General features: G+C 42.5%; 1 protein-coding gene across 1 annotated transcript in view; it reads right to left on the bottom strand.

The window, feature by feature from the left end:
* The window catches only part of LOC115025039 (nidogen-1-like), a 29,948-nt gene extending 12,976 nt beyond the window's left edge, over positions 1-16,972 (bottom strand). Inside the window, 9 exon segments of the mRNA XM_029457065.1 lie at positions 374-511; positions 2,588-2,815; positions 3,103-3,303; positions 3,534-3,785; positions 3,990-4,130; positions 4,251-4,804; positions 5,167-5,396; positions 6,351-6,653; positions 16,623-16,972. Coding sequence (XP_029312925.1) covers positions 374-511; positions 2,588-2,815; positions 3,103-3,303; positions 3,534-3,785; positions 3,990-4,130; positions 4,251-4,804; positions 5,167-5,396; positions 6,351-6,653; positions 16,623-16,838 — 2,263 coding nt within the window. The 5' untranslated portion in view covers positions 16,839-16,972.
* Positions 16,973-19,624: the final 2,652 nt, after the last annotated feature.

Genomic DNA, 19,624 nt, shown 5'->3' on the forward strand with positions numbered 1-19,624 from the left:
CTATTTGTAGCAGTAATATTCAGTTATTTAGTGTCGTATGATGGACACAAGATGCTGTTTACTATGAATTTACACAGAATTTGTGTAAAGTTTGGTCTGAACTGATAATTTATCCAGAGAAATATAGTTATATATTATATGTTATATTAATATTCGGTTTGGACCTCTGTGAATATAGACTGCAGCAGTAACAGTCGTCGCCTGTAGGTGGCAGAAGAGTTGAAAATGTTGAAGCTGTAACTTTCTTTGCCTGCAGGTGTCTCATTAGAAAAAAAAATGTATGCGTAATGTGCTTTTACTTTTATTGTTTCTATTGTAAAGCAATAGATTCTTCAACAGCTCCCATCACTGACATCATATGAGGTTGTGTTACCGTGGCAGTAGCGTCCGTCTCCAGTGAAACCAGAAGCACATTCACAGGTGAACTGGAGGCCTTCACCTGGTCGGCACATAGCGTTGATGTCACAGCCGTGTCTGCCGGTGAAACATGGGTTCTGCTCTGGAAGACCGCCTGTAAAATAAAAAACTAAACTCAGAAACCCTGTCGGACTTGTGATGGACATTTTAAAAAAGGATCAAAATTGATGCAGCAGAACCAGATATATGGTATTTCTTTTATTCCACACGTTCTTCTTTCTTGTCAAAACCTGTTGCCTACATTACCCACAATGCACCTCCTCCTCTGACAGATTGTGGTGTGTTAAGCTAGTAGCAACTGATGTAACTGGAGCCTGCAGCAGATATGAGCAGAGGTTCACTTTCAAACTATTCAGCCCCAACAGACGCTGACTCAAGTGACTCACTTGAGGACATTTATCAGACACCTATGGCTTTATAATACTTTTACAAACATGCGCAGTAGATCATGGTGGAAAACAATTGGAGTTCTTAAAGAAAGCCAAGACTTTACAGAACACACCCACTACGGCCCAACGAATCTCAGAAACGCAGTGAAAGCCTTACGTGAGAGTATAGAAAGTAAAAACAGCATAAACAGGTTTTAGCTTAAAAATTAATGTTTGAAAACCAGTGGAAGAGAAGGTAACAAGAAGTGAGGACTTTGGTTAATCTTCTCTAACCTTTAGCCCATCGCTGTCCCACCTTTGGTCACATGACTGAAAGTCGGGGACAAAATGTCCATCAAAAGTTCTCGTTTTCAGTCCGAAACTCAAAGGTATACTGTATAGTTCCCATGGAATGAAAACCGAGAAGAGCAGCAGATCTGAGAAGCTGAAAAGCAGGGAGTGTTTTGACATTCTTGCTTAAGACACGACATTAAGGGTTTATAGATAAGAAAGAGTCGGTGTGTCCTCTTGTTCCCATCATGCAGCTGAGTGTTGGAGCTCCAGACCTTCACCTCCTCACAGGAAACGCAGATGTTCCACTTTCTGCCAACAAACCCCGGCGGAGTTGTGTTTGCTTGTGTTACTCTGAACCCCCGAGCATCCCGTCAACAGCCCCGATATGCACTTTTACCTTTAACCCCACTTTTTATAAAAAAGAAAAAGAAAAAGAAAAGACCCTCCTGATACCCTTCCCCCGCTCCTCTGCCTGCTGTGGCCTGGAGGTTGGTATCTCATTGACCTTCACCCCCTGCCAACGCTCTCACAGCCTCCTCCGATTGCAGCTGAGGAAATACAGCCGGGCTCAGATTACTGTTTGTCTTCCTCTGATGTCTCACTGCAAACACCGCCGAGGCACTAAACTGTCGGAGGCGTGATTCGGTGCATTCCTCCGGGTAATAACACACATCTTTGTACTCCGACTGTCCCTGACAGACAACCAGGAGACATGGACGTCTCTTCTAGAAGGACCCGAACCATCTGACAACCTGGTGTCAACCGGCACTGTGAACACACTCTTCGGTCATTTACAAAAGTGCTTCACACGCTCGTGTACTCGTAACGCCTGTTGCTGTTGTCGAAAAAACGTTTTTCCCAAAAGGACACCACTGTTACTGCATCTAAAGTTTTACTGCGAGACGATACAGAAAAGTTCTTTTTTCTAAAGAAAATATACACAAACTCTTGTTATTTTTTATATTTAAAACTACAGGTCAGCTAAAGGTTTCCAGCCATGCTAGCTGCTAGCTCAGAGTGGCTGTACTATGAGCTAGAATGCTAACATGCTAATGTTTAGCAGGTATAATATTTACCATCTTAACCAGTTAGTTTAGCGTGTTAGCATGCTAACACTTACTAATTATCAGTAAACACAAAGTAGATCTGAGGCTCAGGGAATGTCATTAGTTCTGCAGTATTGGACACAATTAAATGTTGACCTGATGATGACGCGAGATTAAAAGTCAGAGGATCAACAAAGTTATTATAATTCATCCTAAGGGGAATATAAATATCTGTAAAGAATATATGTTTTTAAGTAAGGTAAGTCATTCATCTTAATACCCTTTTATCTTTAATCCTATTCTTTTATCCCAGCAGTATTTGGGGCCACTACTAATTTCACTGCATCCATTAAAGAGACATTTTCTCATAACTACGACCTCCATTGAGAAAATAAATCTCAACTTCAATTTGATAATTTTCCAGTGTAAATGAACTGAACCTCTGGAGGTGTCAGAACTCACTGTGGACGGAGCCGATCTTGTTGCTCATGGCGTAGCGGATCAGTTGGTTGCTGGCATCGAACATCACAAAGATCTGGTCCACGCTGAGCTGCTGGGTGGACGGCGCCGTAGCCTCGTCATGTTGGCAGCTCTGGAAAGTGATAGTCTGACGCCATTGGTAGCTTCTGGTATGGACGTCGCCATCAGGGGAGGTGATGGTGTAGTCGCGGTTGGAGGAGGAAGTGATCACTGAGAGGAGAAGCAGAAGAAGAAAAGATCTTTACATCCAGTAGGGCTATTTTGAATTCAATGTGATTCAGTTGTTGGAGATTTGACTTGTTTCTTTTCCTTTATTAACATTTGAAATAGGCAGAAACATTACACAGTAATCAAGATGTGTAAGCATGGAAATATGAAATATGTTGTTGAAGAACAGTCTAGGTAATGAGTTGCTACTTCACTTCAAATGTTTTAATGCAAAAATCAATGGGCACTATGCGTCATTTTATCTGTTTTTAGTTGTTAGTTGTCCTTACGGTTTCTGTCGTACTGGTAGATCTCCTTGTATGGGCTGATCTGGACGGAGGATCCCAGGAGGATGGCGGGCAGACGTCCTTCCAGCTCGGTGCTCACCACCAGGTGGTCATGTTCATCGATTCCTTTAAACTGCTGCTTGATGCTGAGACGCTCGTTACCGGGCTGGAAGATCACCTCAGCCTGCCGGGAAAACACCCCGCCTGAACGGACATGTGAGAAAACATGTGAGTATCTGAACAGAGACCTGCAAGGTTGAACAACATATAATACAGGAAACAAAAGTCTCCGACCAAACTCGAGCGAAGGACGTTGGGATTCATGGTCACCCAAAATCTACATACATTATCCAAACCAATGTGATTATAGCCAGCAAACCATGTAGCACCAAAGTGCAATTTACTCAACAATCAATGACAACACGTCCCCTCACCGATGAGACTGAAGCCGTTCTGGTAGCCGGGCTGCTCCAAGGCGAAGGCCCAGCCGATGACTCCTCCCAGGGAGGACAGCGGCTGCAGGGAGGGGCCGATGCCGTCAGGGATGTTGCTGATGGCCACGTAGGCCCGTCCGTCGTTTGCTACCACGTACGAATGCAAGTCATTGTTACTGAGCTCTACCGGCGAAGGCGAGTTCCCAACAAACACTCGGCCTTTCACCTTTCCATTCATTCTCTGTGGTTTTCCTGTAAAACAACAAAGACTTGATTAGCCAAGCAGAAGTTCAACAGTTCTAGTTAAGGATCAGAGCCTTTTCCTTGGTTAGCTTCTGTTCCACTCACCTATTTTCATTAGCATATCTTACAAAGCTAATCAATTAAGTTGGTGTTTTTTAGCCCATATGCTAAGATAAAGGGTAATCTACTGTTGTTGCTTAATGCCTATCTCACCTTCTGCGACACAGTCCTTGCCGTTTCCATAGAAGCTAGGCTTGCAATGGCAGCAGTACCCTTGGCTGTAATCCCGGCAGTCAGCGAAAGCCGAGCATTTGTGCCTGTTGTAGGCGCACGTCTCCGAATTGTACGCAAATACTGTGAAAACAACCAAAGGACAAACCAATCGAGTTCAATGAAAATAAAACTCACAGGATTACCTAAGCAAACGTAAGTAATACACAAGTTAACACTTTGTTTGGAGATTTTGTGATTTACCGTTCACATTGAGATCATCGTCTTCATCTACCACAACGATCTGGGGTTGCCCGGGCCGGGAGTAGGGAGGCACTGGTTGGACTTCTTCAAGGTCAGAGTACCTCGGCTCATTGTTGTATCTTGGTTGCAAAGGCTCAGAAACGGGGTATTTGGTCTCGGTTTGGTAAGGGTATCTCGGCTCAGATGGGTATCTTGGTTGAACCTTCTGGGTGTATGCTGGTGTGACAGTCTCAGATTCGGGGTATTCTGACTCAAACTGGCCCGGTCCTTCATAATCCGACTCTTCAGTCACCGGTTCCACATACACTGGCGCGATGGTCTCGGCTTCTGGGTAAATGGGTTGGTAATCATTGGGAGTCTCAGTCGGGAACTCATCATTTTCTTCTGGTACCACCTGGGATTTCTCAGTTTGCCTTGGCAACATGGTCACAGGAGGTTCAGTGGCATCCTCATCCTCAGGTAGGCTAGAGACCATTCCTGGTGTAATGGAGATAAAGAATGGCGAGGAGCCGATCTCGTACACCCAAACTCCATTCTGTCCTGAGTTCGTCTTTCTGGTTGGATAAAGAAAGGAGGACAATCAGTCTCAATGAAAAGACACTTTGAAAGTCATCGTGTCAAAGTGTATTAAATCGTTGTTGTAACATGTAAATCGCTTTTGTGTATATTTTAGGCCCCGTCTACATGTATATGGATATTTTCTCAGTATTAACAAATCAAACAACAGTAGCTAGTTATTTTTTTCTTTATACATACTCAATACCTATTTGTTTATCTTTCAATGGGCATGCACAAATTGAGGAGATGACGTCATTGTTTTCTAAACGCTTAAAGCAAACTAACCCGAGTTTTTGAAAATATACATGTTAGTATACGTGGGCCCTATATTCAGGCCAAAATGACATCAGAATCATACTCAGTGAGTTCCCTGATGGAGGTCTCTTCATTGGTGGTGCTGCGGAAGTACACCCCCTGCTTGGACTGCCAGAACCAGCCTTCCACAAGGCCTTCATTGAAGCTAGCATCCAGGAGCTTACTCTCGCCCCCTACTGACGTGGAGAGGAACTGCAGGCCGTCTCGGGGGTACAAGAGGATGGCGCAGGAGGACGACTCCATGGAGGCCACTACTAGCTGGAAAGTGTTTCTCTGGAAGTAAAAAGGAGATGTTGTTGAGCAGAAACCAACGGGCCACATTTCTCCTGACCTCGCAGCAGAGGGAACATTAATCTCCTCACTGGCTGCACATGTTTAAGAAGATTATTGACCAGCTGGAAACATCTGTGTGGAGGACAATGAGCGCATGAAAATATACGTTTTAATAAAATGTTTGGAGACGTACCATTGTTCCTCCAAAGAAATAAAAAGGAAACATAGTAGTCTACTTACAAATTGTACATTTACTTATTGTTCGTGTATTTTTGTTTGCAAACTGAGGTACTCAGTATTGATGTTGACATAATATTCTAACATGAAGTACAAAAGGTACTTACACAAAACACTTTATACTGATGATCATTTATTTCCTTTTTTTGTGCTGGACACACTGCCACAATCAAAAGTATTCAAATATTATTATCTTTAAGGGAGAAAAGTGCAAATGCCCTAAAATAATTATTCATCTTTGCCTACTTTGGCTGTTTTTGTTTGTTCTGTGTTTACTTCTTCATAGCAAGTTCCAGCTGCCGTTCGGTGGTAATTACAGGAGGATCCTCTCACATTAAATTGCAGAATAAAAATCATCAATTAACTTTTGCATTTTGGAACTTTCATCCAAAGAACTTATAATTAGGATACGTATATAATCTCCAAACTCCTTCTTTACATTTCTTGCAACAGCCCTCTCATAAATCTGCAAACATATGATGATGTGATGACTACCTTTACTTTTCATATTTTATGTACATTTAGCTGATTACATACTTTTACGTAAGTAAGGTTTTGAATGCAGGACTTTTAGTGTTTCCATTGTGTAGTATTAGTTATTTTACTGAAGTAAAGGATCTGAATACTTCCTCCACTTCTGTATATCCGTCAGACTCCAGGGCAAAAGTTAAAGCACACACCTGAGATGTGAAACAAACCCCCGTCTGTCCCCCTCACCTTAGTGTCCAGTCTGTCTCCTCGTCCCGACGTCCCGCGGGCGGCCATGTTTTCCCAGGTCACGATGAAGACGGTGGTGGGCTCCACTCCGACGTCTCTTGGGAAAGCTTGCCTGATGTGCTCCGCAGCTTGACTCAGTGCTCCCGGGCTGCTGTCCCACCTAAAGTGGACCTTCCCCTGTCCGTCACTGTTCTCCAGGTCTCCCAGCAGGGCGGAAATCATTTTGAAACTGGCGGGCATCTTCCCGAGGTACTCCTCCTCAGCCGGAGGCTCGGAAATGGACACAAATCCATTTGTGTTAATCTGGAAGAGAAGACCAAAGGTTTACTTGTTAATGAAGTCAAGTCGTGTGGATCATGTTTGTACGGAAGTTCATACAACCTACACAACTTACTTTCATTATTTGATTATGATCATTATTGTCTTTTAGCTATAGTCCCTTTCCTGCTGGACAAACACTCACTAACACTCACTAACATCTGGCTTTTGTCTTCAGTGGGAAAGGGTCACAATCTGCATTAATTCTCAGGACACGGCAGTAGTCACAGGTATTTATCAGCTCAAGCTCAGACCATCATGCACACATTGCCTCCCTTTTCTGGCGTCACGCATGTTGAAGTGAATATATAATAAATAAAATCAAAAGGGGTCTGGACAATTATTATAATTTATTAACGTACAAAACATTAAGCATAAGTAATATGCTCTCCTCAAAAAACATGTATGACACGTTTCATTCAAAATAAAACTCATCTTTGTCTTTAAAAAACATGCATATACTGTACATGCTGAACTTTCTTTTCTTTTTTTATATGGTTGGTTGTAATAATTATTAGAATTAGAATTTACATTTTCTAACTAAGAAAAATTCATAATTTTGAGAAATTATTATTATTATTATGAGAATAATTGTTTTTTATTGTTAAAATGATTCCCATTAGTTCCTGAGGTTAATAATAATAATAAATTAGTATTTTATAACTAATAAAAATATTATTTTGGTCGTTATGAGAAGAAAATACGTTTTTTTATTCCATAGTTTGACTGGATTATTTACCTGCTGGGGACGGGATCTGGCCATGACCATGAAGGAAAGAAGATACGAAGAAGAAGGAGAAGAATAAAATCTAGAAGTGATTTGTTCAGTGTGTTCTGCAGAGCACAGTGAGACCTTCAGTTAAACACACGTTCAGATCCTGGACTCTCCTACAACTCGGCTCGCTTTGTCAGCCCACAGGAATTCCACACAATAACCCCTCATTCACTCAGAAGAAAAGGATCTTTTTAACCTCATTAACTTAAATCCGCCTTACATCGAATGCCACAGTTACTGTTTGAGCGCAGCACACCATGAACTGTGACCATGAAGCGTATCCTTCCATCTGAGGCAGGAGAGCAAACGTTATGTATCAATGAGTCAGATCATTGTTTCTCCTAAAGGTCACTTTTAATTTCAAACACAACTTTTTCAGTTCAATTGAAAAACGTGTTAATTATTAATATTTTATTTAAATGTATTTATGTATTAATGTATTTTATTTATTATTATTATTATTTATTATTATTATTATTAATTTTTTCATTATTATTATTATTTTTATATGATTAGAGTTGGTCATTTATCCCAACTAGTAAAGGGAACCATGCATGAGTTCAATTTTTAAATTAAAGAAAAAAAGCACACATTTTGAAAAGTGTTGTTACTATCTTATGATCATGATAAAAAATAAATAATAAAAATGTACTTTGTATGTCTTTTTATTTTACGAGGAGAGACATTTTGAGGAGAAAGCAAACAAAGAATATATAATATTAGGACGGAAGCTAAAAAATATTTAAATTTATCTGCTGATTTCTTTCTTGATAAATCAGTTGTTGTGAAATGTTTCTCAAAGCGTCTCCAAAAGGCATTTTCAGTTTAGGAAGATATAAAACAAAGAAAGGCAGCAAATATTCACATCTGACGGCTCGAAAAATAGCTGAAACACTGAATCCATCATCAAAACACTTGCTTATTAATTTCCGGCTAACATGAAGCGGGGAAAAACCGAAGTAAGCCAAACTATAATGTTGAGCTTTGTAACAGTAACGACGTTTGTTGACGTCGTCGGGTTTAGTGAGCTGAAGCGCTGCGGCCTGATTGTGATCTCATTCATGTGAACGGCTCCAACAAGCTCAGGAACAACACAAACACACTGAGACACCAAACAAAACAACACACAGCTGGAGGCTGCAGACGCTGATCCTTACTCTAGTGTTTAATATGTCACACTTCTGCCTGTCTAGAAACTAGACTTAAGTTATAAACCTTATTGAGTTGTGTGCTTACATTATCCCAAATGTTTCCAACTATTTTCAAATAGCTTTTCATTTGCTCGCCTGTGACTGCGCTGCCCTTTGAGCATGCGTCAGCGTTGTGGTTTTCATCCAGTTTTAAGCCACGTTTTTGCGATACACTTGGTCGTTTTAACTATATATTTCTACACTTGTGATATTAGTACTTTTAGTAGAGGTAAAAGATCTGAGTACGTCTTCCAAGCACTGGTGACTGTGGTCAATGATTGAGCACAGATAGTGGGAGGATGAGAGTTGCTGTTTTAATCTTTAAACATTTAGGTTGACTAAAGGAGCAATCTCACAGACACACAGTGCCTCTTCAGCAGCTCTGTGAGCTCATTTAAGAGTTCAAACAGGAAAACAAAGGCTTCACTTAAACCCTCAGGGCTGCTCTCAGGTCTGTCGGGGGAAATGACATCGTTAGCAACATGCTAATGAGTTTAAAATGGCTGCTGGTTCACGATACCTGTGACATCCTGCAGTTTAAACCGATCTCAAGATCTCTTTCATCAGACGTGTGTTTTCCCGCAGCCTCTACAGACAGACCGCACCAGCAGCTAGTGAGCTTAATCTGCCGTGTGTGGGACAGATTGTCTTAAATATCCCATCAGCCACTGCACTCCAGGAGGCCTCTCAGGTCAGACAATAAGCCATCAAAGGACAGAGCAGCCTCGTGTGTTTTGCAAAAAGGAGTCAACAACGTAAATTGTGCAATTTGTACAAAATGGGGAAGAAGTCAAACTACAGTCTGCTATCTTAACTTTATAGGAACAATGGAATAAATGTTTCTATCCACATGTTTCTACATTACATAGAGTGCACACACATTTACTTTAGTGACACTTTACACAGCAAATGTTTTTTTAACTTTCAGTGCAGACGCTCCTCATGCTGCTCCGTACGCATCAGTGCAAGACTGCTGCTACACACACACACACACACACACACACACACACACACACACACACACACTGAAGAGGGGTTTTTTCTGTGCTAATGGCTTTAGTCGTTAGTTTTTAGGTTAATCATCTTAGATCTGTTGGCCATTTATTTACTGTGGTGGTACAATATGAAACGTTTGCACATGAGGATTTAAAACGTGTGTCAGTTTGTCACTGAGGTTAAACTGCAGAGTTCATACTGAAGAAGAAGAAGAAGAAGAAGAAGAAGCAGAAGAAGAAGAAGAAGAAGAAGAAGAAGAAGAAGAAGAAGAAGAAGAAGAAGAAGAAGAAGAAGAAGAAGCAGAAGCAGAAGAAGAAGCAGAAGAGAGACATGTCGGGGCTGCTGTGGAGGACAGAGAGAACGTTTCCTTCCATACAATGTGAGGTCCATGTTTGGCTCCTCCGCAGCTCCAGACATAAACTGTGTATCTTACATTCCTCCATGTTATCTCAGCATGTTTTGTACATTGTGCTGTCAAGCAGCCGGGACGAGAGAAAACAGCTGTTCTGCACGGAGACGTCCCTAAAACCTCCTCTTCTCGTCTTTAAAGTCCCATTTTAACAATTACAATTAATTAATCGTACATGTTATTCTTGTGGTCTGAGACAGTCCGAAAATATTAGCAAACATGAACAACTCGCTTCTAAATCCAAAAACCAGAGCGCTAAAACTCAAATGTGTGATGCCATCAAGTATACAGGCACGGCTCCATTGACAATGCATTGGGAAATCTGGTATTGACGACACAGAGCAGCGAGGGGAAAGTTTTCAGTGTCTGGGGACATTTTCTGTTTCACTACTGAGAACAATACAATAGAATAAAACTCATTTAGGAAAACAAACTTTCTGTGGGTCCATAAATGATCAGCCTCCCATTCATTGTTGATGAAGCTTTATACTTTACACTTAATGACGTCACAAGTTTGAGACTTCTCTGGTTTCTGGGTTTGGGAGAGAGTTTATGTTCACAAATATTGATTTAGCTTCCCTTAGGCCAGGGAGATTTATTTAGGAGGTGGTGTTCCCCTTTAAGTGTTTAAGAGTCAAAGTTCTTGGGATCTTCTTCATCATTCAAAGTTAGCTGTAGTTGGTAACTTTATTAAAAGTGACTTTTCTCAAACGACACGACACAATCATGTTTCTCTGCCTTCCCCGAGCGCTCCTGATGACGTCTGCAACATTCTAAGGCGCCCGGATAAAAACAAAAAGGCAAAACCAAGCGGTGCCCACCGGCTGGAGCGAACGTTCTCTTACTCTACTCGCTTTTCTGAAAACATTTGAAGCGAGAAACAGACGATGTAGTGACAGAATTCATATTTGATCAGGGATAGACGCTGCGTTAGAGACTGCTCTGCTCTGATTGGTTGTTTTCATACATTTACCAAATTAAAATTCAGTTCAAAAACAGCAAATGGAAACTCTCCATTTCTTGGCCGCTGGATTTCAACACGTGACTCCAGCTAACAACAAATGTGCAGGACACAAACCAAACAAATGTGAAACCGAGCGTTTTCAAAAGGCAACATTTCCGTCTAAAAGGTAACGTTTTTCTAAACGTTTCATTTTATTTTGGGTCTCCAGGGTTCCTGCAGGAAAAGCCTGCTTCATGTATAGCGACAGTTCTCTCTGATCTATCAGAACAAAAGACGAACAACTGTGTTAGAAAACATCTGGTCTTTGATTAACAAAGTCAAACACACGAAGCCTGAGGACATAAAACCTGAAGAACTACGACTCCCAACATCAGGGACAAACATCCAATCGCACATCTTCAGACTCTACTGAAGCTCAAGATTAAACCCGATAAAAACCTTCAACAGTTTAAAGTCAGTTCACTTTCCGACGCTGGGATCTGACCGACTTCTTCTCCATAGCAGCCGAGGCTCATGGGAATTGCAGTATTTAGAGCCGTCCTCCAAACCGACCCCGATATCTCCGAACATAAACATATAGTCCCGTATAATCCTGACAGACTGTGCTGAATGCAGTGTTTAAAATATATGTTTGAACCCTAGACAGGAGGAAATGACTCTACCTGAGCAGAGGAGATGCAGGTAACATAAATATTTACAACCAACCAGCAGCAGAGAGGTCAAAGGTCAACGCCTCAGCTCTCTGAAAACATGAAAGAAGTGCTATGTGAGTTTGAGATGATGGTGCGAGATGAGAGAGGAGATGAAATAAGAGCCAGAGAGGAAAAGCCGTCCTGCTCGGCTGCCTCTGTAAAGCCTCGAGGGGTTCAGCACAGACGGCTCTTCAGGGGAGCTTTTCATCGCAGAGACTTCCTCCAGAGAGACGCATGAATGACACCAGCATGTGGGTGAAAGGCCTGCGTCTCCCAGCAGGTATCTGACTTTAGAGAAGACGCCTGCAGAGCCGCAGACACTCGAGCTGCAGCGCAGGAAGTCTTTTGTCCGAGCGGAAAACAAGCTAACAGCTAACGACACTCCCGAAGCTTTGAGAAGTTCACAGGTTGACCAGGAGGAGGACGGATCTCAAACGTTTAGCTTCTGGACAGACGAGACGCACATCAGTGTGAAGGTTTTGCTCTTCTTAAACTCTTTGTCATGTCACATTGAACTAAATAACTTTGAGTTTTGGACTTTTGGTCAGATGGGCTTTTTCAGACATTATAAATAATTAACAGATAATTTAATAATTAATCAATTAGACGATGAATAAAAGATTTATAGTGGTCAGCTGTAGCCGCACGTAATGCACGCAACATTTTTCACCACCAGGATTTTATTTCAGGAAATAAAATCAGTGCATTACCGCACAGTTATAACGTAACGTAACGTAATGAAACCATTGGCTGCCTGGGGGGAAAGGAATCCATCAAAAGAAAACATCAGAATTGTCAGCTGGAACATAAAGTACATGTAATTTGTATGTTCCTTAAAACAAGCAAGAAAACTATGTGAAAAGGTTTCGGTATGTCTCCATGTTGGACTCATATTTTCCGCAGTAAATAACCAGTTCGTACATGTAATAATACATGCAGTGTTTGAGGACCTGCAGCAGTGAGATCACATGTACTCCGCAGTGGAAACTTGCCAGGACGTCGCTGACATCACACATGTCCGACCCCTGAGATCATCATTATCAGTGTGAGAACAGCGGAGGGAGGAAACACACTGAGCGCCGCCATCTGGTTTCAGAGGACAGATGTCTCGCGTCTATACCTTCCAGATGTGCCAACTCTATGGAGGACACTCCACTTCCTGCAGAGGACTGAACCCCCTCAACAGCAGCAGCTGGAGCCGAGCCATTACGTTTTATTTCACTATCAACACTGCTGTGTTTTCTAACCTGACGTCAGTTTGAATGTATAAAAGAAAGATTGAGGAGCGTCGCTGGATAATTACTGGGGACCAACAGGATGTCACTCAAGTTGAGGGGGTAGTTAGAGACTTTAAAGAGGGGGGTGGGGGGCTTTATGGACTGTAGACTCACAGCAACCAATTAGAGCTTCACACTGCAGGAGCAGCAGAGGAAGCTTAGAGGCATTTTATTCTGAAAGTCTCCATTATAACAAATTGTTGTTGGACGTTCTAACAAAATAAAATAATAAAATGTTTAATGAGATGCTGAAATGCGGCGGATTAATCCATATTTGGTGCTCCAGTGAGTATTTGTTGAAGCAGGACAGTGTGTGTGTGTGTGTGTGTGTGTGTGTGTGTGTGTGTGTGTGTGTGTGTGTGTGTGTGTGTGTGTGTGTGTGTGTGTGTGTGTGATTGAGTCAAAACAAGGAACATGTCAGAGCAGCAGTGAAGCTCACTGTTGGTTTGAATCTGAACATGAGATTTGTGGACAATAAGAAAAACATAATATCACTAGACTTATCCACTAACCAAATAATCATAATTTATTTAACATACCTCAGCATGTCTTCATCCTAACGGTGGCAAAACACGCATATGTGACCATATAGTTAAAAATATAAGGTTTGTATTTGGGATGGTGCTAGAAGAAAATGACATGGAATAACAGATTTCAAAATAAAAGGGGTTCTTCCTCTCTGAAGTATTAAATAGTGTCCATAACAGAGAAAACAGTCAGGTCCTGTAAGAGCTGTTATTTGACTGTAGTCTATCGAGAGAAAGTCCTTGTGTTTACAGATTTAATATTTGTTTTGGAAACTGACAATCGCAACGAAAATCACTCTGTGGACCAAAGTGTTGGACGGAGAGATTCATCAGCTCGTGGGGTAAAACCAGCAGGACGCCAGCATCCACACACTTCCTGTCCTGTATGTGAACACTGTTGAACTCATTCATCCTCCAACAACAAACTCACGTCTGTGTGTAGTCTACATCGACATGTCTGCTCAGAGTTAAAGAAGTTCTGCCTGCAGCGTGTGAAATAACGAGGAACATGAAGGCGACCTTCGTGATGTCCCAGTCACTTCCTGTAGAGACACAGAGTGATCTGTGTGGTCCGGTTGTTTTAACAGGACGGGGAACAAATGGTGAAGGGACTGAAAAACACTGAGTGTGTGTGTGTGTGTGTGTGTGTGTGTGTGTGTGTGTGTGTGTGTGTGTGTGTGTGTGTGTGTGTGTGTGTGTGGATGTATCAGGGTGTTGACGAGGTTCAGCTGCTGGAGTAAATTGTTTAGATTCTGAGCAAATGAATCAAAAAAGTAGTGAAAGAAGAAATAGTCCGTCGCACATGTATCTACACTTTACCATTTTATGCTAACAGGAAATTATACAATAAGTGCACTGATGGAGCGATACTGTAACAAACATACTCACAAAGAAAAAGAAAAATTATTTAATAACATTTTGATACGTTTTCCAACATGCTCCCTGAGTTCCACTACAATCTGCACTTTGCTTTTTGGCCACTAGGTGGCGACGTACACAGGTTTTGTGTTGATATGTTGAACAATTAGTCGAGTCTTTTTTATTTATATATCCCAATATCACACATTTGCTTCAGGGGGCTTTACAATCTGTACAGCATGTGACACCCTCCGTCGCAATAACACCCCGTGAATTGGATCTGCTGGAAATTTTAAGGAGTTCTTCTGTGGCCCATGCTACACCCTTCCACAAAGTTTTATTAAAATCGACAATTAGGTTGATATTCTACTTTAATACATAAGTTTGCATTGAATCAAACAACTGACAATCTAGCTGGGGCTTCTGGGGGCTCCCCAGGGTGTGGGGCCGAGGCAGTTGGTAAACCAGCTCTGTTCAGAGAAAGGTTTACACTTAACTTTTCTTTCACCACTCAAGACAATAAAAACAAAGTTGAATTTAAAAAAAGAAATTGCGATTCGGTACGTTGGAAACGTGTTTCACAGCGAATGTAGATGCTACAATCTGGATTATCTGTCACATGACCCGAGGAATGCATTCAGTGTGTGTGTGTGTGTGTGTGTGTGTGTGTGTGTGTGTGTGTGTGTGTGTGTGTGTGTGTGTGTGTGTGTGGGTCGGCTTGATGAAAGGCTTATTTGTGTTGGCTTTTAATTGACTCACATTCCAGCCTCTGTTCTCATATTCACACAGAGAATCCAACACCTCCGTCTCTCTGAGAGAACTGAACAAACACACACACACACACACACACACACACACACACACACACACACACACACACACACACACACACACACACACACACCTGTCTGTTCACACCACCGACACTTCAACATGTCATCACAATCATCACAAATCAAACACTCCAGCGGGACTGATGTGGATGTAAAACCAAATCAGCAGGAGCACAAACACCGAGGACTCTTATTTTGTAAACGGTTTTAAAATGTGTGGAGGTGATTAAGAGCCAATAGAAAAGCTTATCAGGTGTGAACAAACAAACAGAGCAGACTCAAAGACATTCATCAAACTGCTCAATCAAGAGTGTGATCACTGGGGAAACATTTACATTTAAGTGGAAATTAAAGCTGCAGACGAAATAAAACTTAGAATCATTGAAGTGAAGGTGAAAGACTGACGGACGTCCAGTAAGACGTTAGTACCAGTTCAGGTGTTTAACAGTTTAAAGTATAAAAACTTGCGATATCGCAGTTTATCGCACAAGTTTACATCTCAATTACGATAAAAGGAAAACATATTGTGCAGCCCTAACTGCAGTTAAAGTTGCATTAACAGTGGAAGTTGTGGGAGTAAGAAGAGCAAAATAATGTTTTTATAGTTGTTCAAATGGGAAAATGTGAGACCTGAAAGGATTTGAAGTGTTAGTTTGAAGTGTAAGAATTAAAAGGAGGTGACGCTTCAATCACTGAGTGAACAGAAACCTCATCAGGTGTCAACAAACAAAGCAGAGACAAGAAAAGATTGCATCACTTAACAGACTGATCAATCAAGACACCTGGATAAATAATCAATAATTAAATACAAGTGTGTAAAGAGGAGAATGAAGAGGAGGCTAAATAACAAAAGATCGCTCATAAATATATATAATATATAAATGAATGCCAAAATCCCCTTAAATATATCCTAATTTAAAAATGGCAATTAATTACCTAAGTTATCTCAGTCAGGCACATGCCAGAATTAACCTTTATAACCTATATATTACTTATATAAGAGATTTTTAGGTTTAAAAATGTTTAGATTATGTTCCTTGTGTCAATCATACGTTTTATAAGTGGTTCATTATGTTAGTTATCAAATAGAAAATAAGAAATATCTGCTATTGTCTGTTTCATGATGAGATCTGGAGATGAACATGTGTCGGAATGATTAACTGAGAAAAAGTTTCAGTCCTTTAAGTTGGACTAGACATTGTTTTATTTCTGTAAAGCTGATTTTTCATAACTTGTTGAAACTCACTTATTTTAGTTTTTACTGGAGTTGATCGACTTTACAGCCGAAACCAAGTTGGATTTTTACTCAATGTTCTGCAGCTTTTTTTCTCCATTCATTCTTGAGCACTTTTTCCAACATTGATGAATGAACTTCATGATTAAATCTGGTGTCTTTCTCATGAAACACGCCATCAGCGGGATGTTGAACTCACATAAACTTTGTCGAAGGTGTCGCCGAAGAAGAACAGAGATCCGTTGAGGGACAGCTCGGCGGTGGAGTCCGAGCCGGGATGCAGCTGCTGGTCTCCGGCTTCTTCTCCGAACTCAAACAGCTGCTCCAGCTCCAGAGCCCGGGTCAAAACACTCAGGCTCAGCAAGCACGAGCAGAACCACAGCCAGCTCCGGTACCGGGGACTCATCTTCTCCATAATGCTCCACGGACACAGTAAGAACCAGCGGTGTTCCCCAGTGAAGAAAGCCGGGAATGAGGTGAGAGCAGCGGGCAACACGAACAGCCGATACAGCGGCGCACAGCGGTGGACTGAGGGGATGGAGACGCGGGAGGGAGGGATGGATGGATGCAGGGAACAGCGGGAGTAACTGCCCGGAGGGGCGTATAAGTAACAAATACATGACTTTCCCTTCAAAATAAAGGTCTCAATGTATAAACATTATTCTTGAGCCAGTAAGTCAGTCAGTGGAAGAAGTATTCAGATCTTAATTTAAATACAAGTAGCAATACTACAGTGTAGAAATATACTGTTACAAGTAAAAGTACTGCAAGTAAAAGCATCAAAAATATATACTTAAAGTACCAAAAGTAAAAGTACTCATTATCAGTGGTGGAGAGTAACTAAGTATATTTACTTAAGTACAGTTTTGAGGTACTTGTGTGTTGGTGGTACTCCACCTCTGCTCATTATGCATGATGACACAATAGACAATAAGAATATATTATTGGCTTATAATAATTAATAAGTGTGTTCATCAAATAAATTGTACAACTGGTACATGTGGAAGTAAATGTAATTACTGGGTAGAGTAATCTAAAATAATACATAGAACATTTGTTTAGGTGAGTTATGTTTGTATTAATAATCTAAAAAGGTCAATGATCGATTTTGTGATGTATCATCTGATCTGAGGCCGCATGTTTTGGACACTCGGGTGAAGAGAGGGGCGGAGCTGTCAACTGATCACCATCTGGTGGTGAGTTGGATCAAGGGGTGGGGGAAGACTCTGGACAGACCTGGTAAGCCCAAACGGGTAGTGCGGGTGAACTGGGAACGTCTGGAGGAAGATCCTGTCCGGGAGATCTTCAACTCACACCTTTGGTGGAGCTTTTCAGACATCAGACCTCTATTGCTAAAGCTGCGGTGAAGAGCTGTGGTCTCAAGGTCTTAGATGCCTCAAGGGGCGGTAACCCTCGACCCTCGGTTAGGGAAGCCATCCGACTGAAGAAGGAGTCCTTCCGGATTATGTTATCCGGGAGGACTCTGGAAACAGTTGCAGGGTACCGACGGACTCGAAGGGTGGCACGGCAGAGGCAAAGCAGCGGGTGTGGGAGAAGTTTGGAGAAGCTATGGAGAAGGATTTTCGGTCGGCACCAAGGTGCTTCTGGAAAACCGTCCGGAACCTCAGGAGGGGGAAGCAGGGAACCATCCAAGCTGTGTACAGCAAGGGACCCTGCTGACTTTGACTGAGAACTTTATCGGGCGGTGGAAGGAGGGGACCATCGTCAATTTCCCTGTTGGAAGTCACTGAGGTAGTCAAACAACTCCACAGTGGCAAAGCCGCAGGGGTTGATGAGATCCGTCCAGAAATGCTGAAGGCATTGGGTGTTGAGGGGCTGTCTTGGTTGACACGTCTCGTCAACATTGCGTGGAAGTCTGGGACAGTGCCTAGGGGGTGGCAGAACAGGGTGGTGGTTCCCCTATTCAAAAAGGGGGACCAGAGAGTGTGTGCCAACTACAGGGGTATCACACTTCTCAGCCTCCCCGGTAAAGTCTACTCCAAGGATCCTGGAGGGGCCTGGGAGTACGCCCAACCGGTCTACATGTGTTTTGTGGATCTGGAGAAGGCGTATGACCGGGTCCCCCGGGTGATACTGTGGGAGGTGCTGCGGGAGTATGGGGTGAGGGGGTCACTTCTGAGGGCCATCCAATCCCTGTACGCCCAAAGCAAGAGTTGTGTCCGGATACTCGGCAGTAATCGGACTCGTTTCCAGTGAATGTTGGCCTCCGCCAGGGCTGCACTTTATCACCAATCCTGTTTGTAATTTTCATGGCCAGGATATCGAGGCGTAGTCGTGGAGGAGAGGGGTTGCAGTTCGGTGGCCTGAGGATCTCATCGCTCTTTGCAGATGATGTGGTCCTGATGGCGTCATCGCATGGCATTCAGCAGTCACTTTATCGGTTCGCAGCCGAGTGTGAAGTGGTTGGGTTGAGGATCAGCACCTCAAAATCTGAGGCCATGGCTCTCAGCAGGAAACCAGTGGATTGCCTACTTACCCCAAGTGAAGGAGTTCAAGTACCTCGGGGTCTTGTTCGTGAGTGAGGGCACGATGAAGCGAGAGATTGGCCGGAGAATCGGAGCAGCGGGGGCGGTATTACATTCGCTTTACCGCACCGTTGTGACGAAAAGAGAGCTGAGCCAGAAGGCAAAGCTCTCGATCTTCCGGGCGATCTTCGTTCCTACCCTCACCTATGGTCATGAAGGCTGGGTTATGACCGAAAGAACGAGATCACAGGTACAAGCGGCCGAAATGGGTTTTCTCAGACGGGTGGCTGGCGTCTCCCTTAGAGATAGGGTGAGAAGCTCAGCCATCTGTGAGATATTCGGAGTAGAGCCGCTGCTCCTTTACGTTGAAAGGAGCCAGTTGAGGTGGTTCGGGCATCTAGTAAGGATGCCTACCTGGCCGCCTCCCTAGGGAGGTGTTCCAGGCACGTCCAGCTGGGAAGAGACCCCGGGGAAGACCCAGGACTCTGTGGAGAGATTATATCTCCTCACTGGGAACGCCTCGGGATCCCCCAGTTGGAGCTGGCGGATGTGGCCTGGAGAAGGGACGATGGATGGATGGATAGTCCAAAAAATATTTTCAAATAAAACCAAAAATGAAATGAAAAACAGAAGAGTTTTCTTTCACACTTATTATATTTTAATTAAACTGTGTTTTTATATGACTTCATTTATCAGTATTACAGTTTAAAATCAC

The sequence above is a fragment of the Cottoperca gobio genome, chromosome 1, assembly GCF_900634415.1.
Source record: "Cottoperca gobio chromosome 1, fCotGob3.1, whole genome shotgun sequence".
NCBI lineage: Eukaryota > Metazoa > Chordata > Actinopteri > Perciformes > Bovichtidae > Cottoperca > Cottoperca gobio.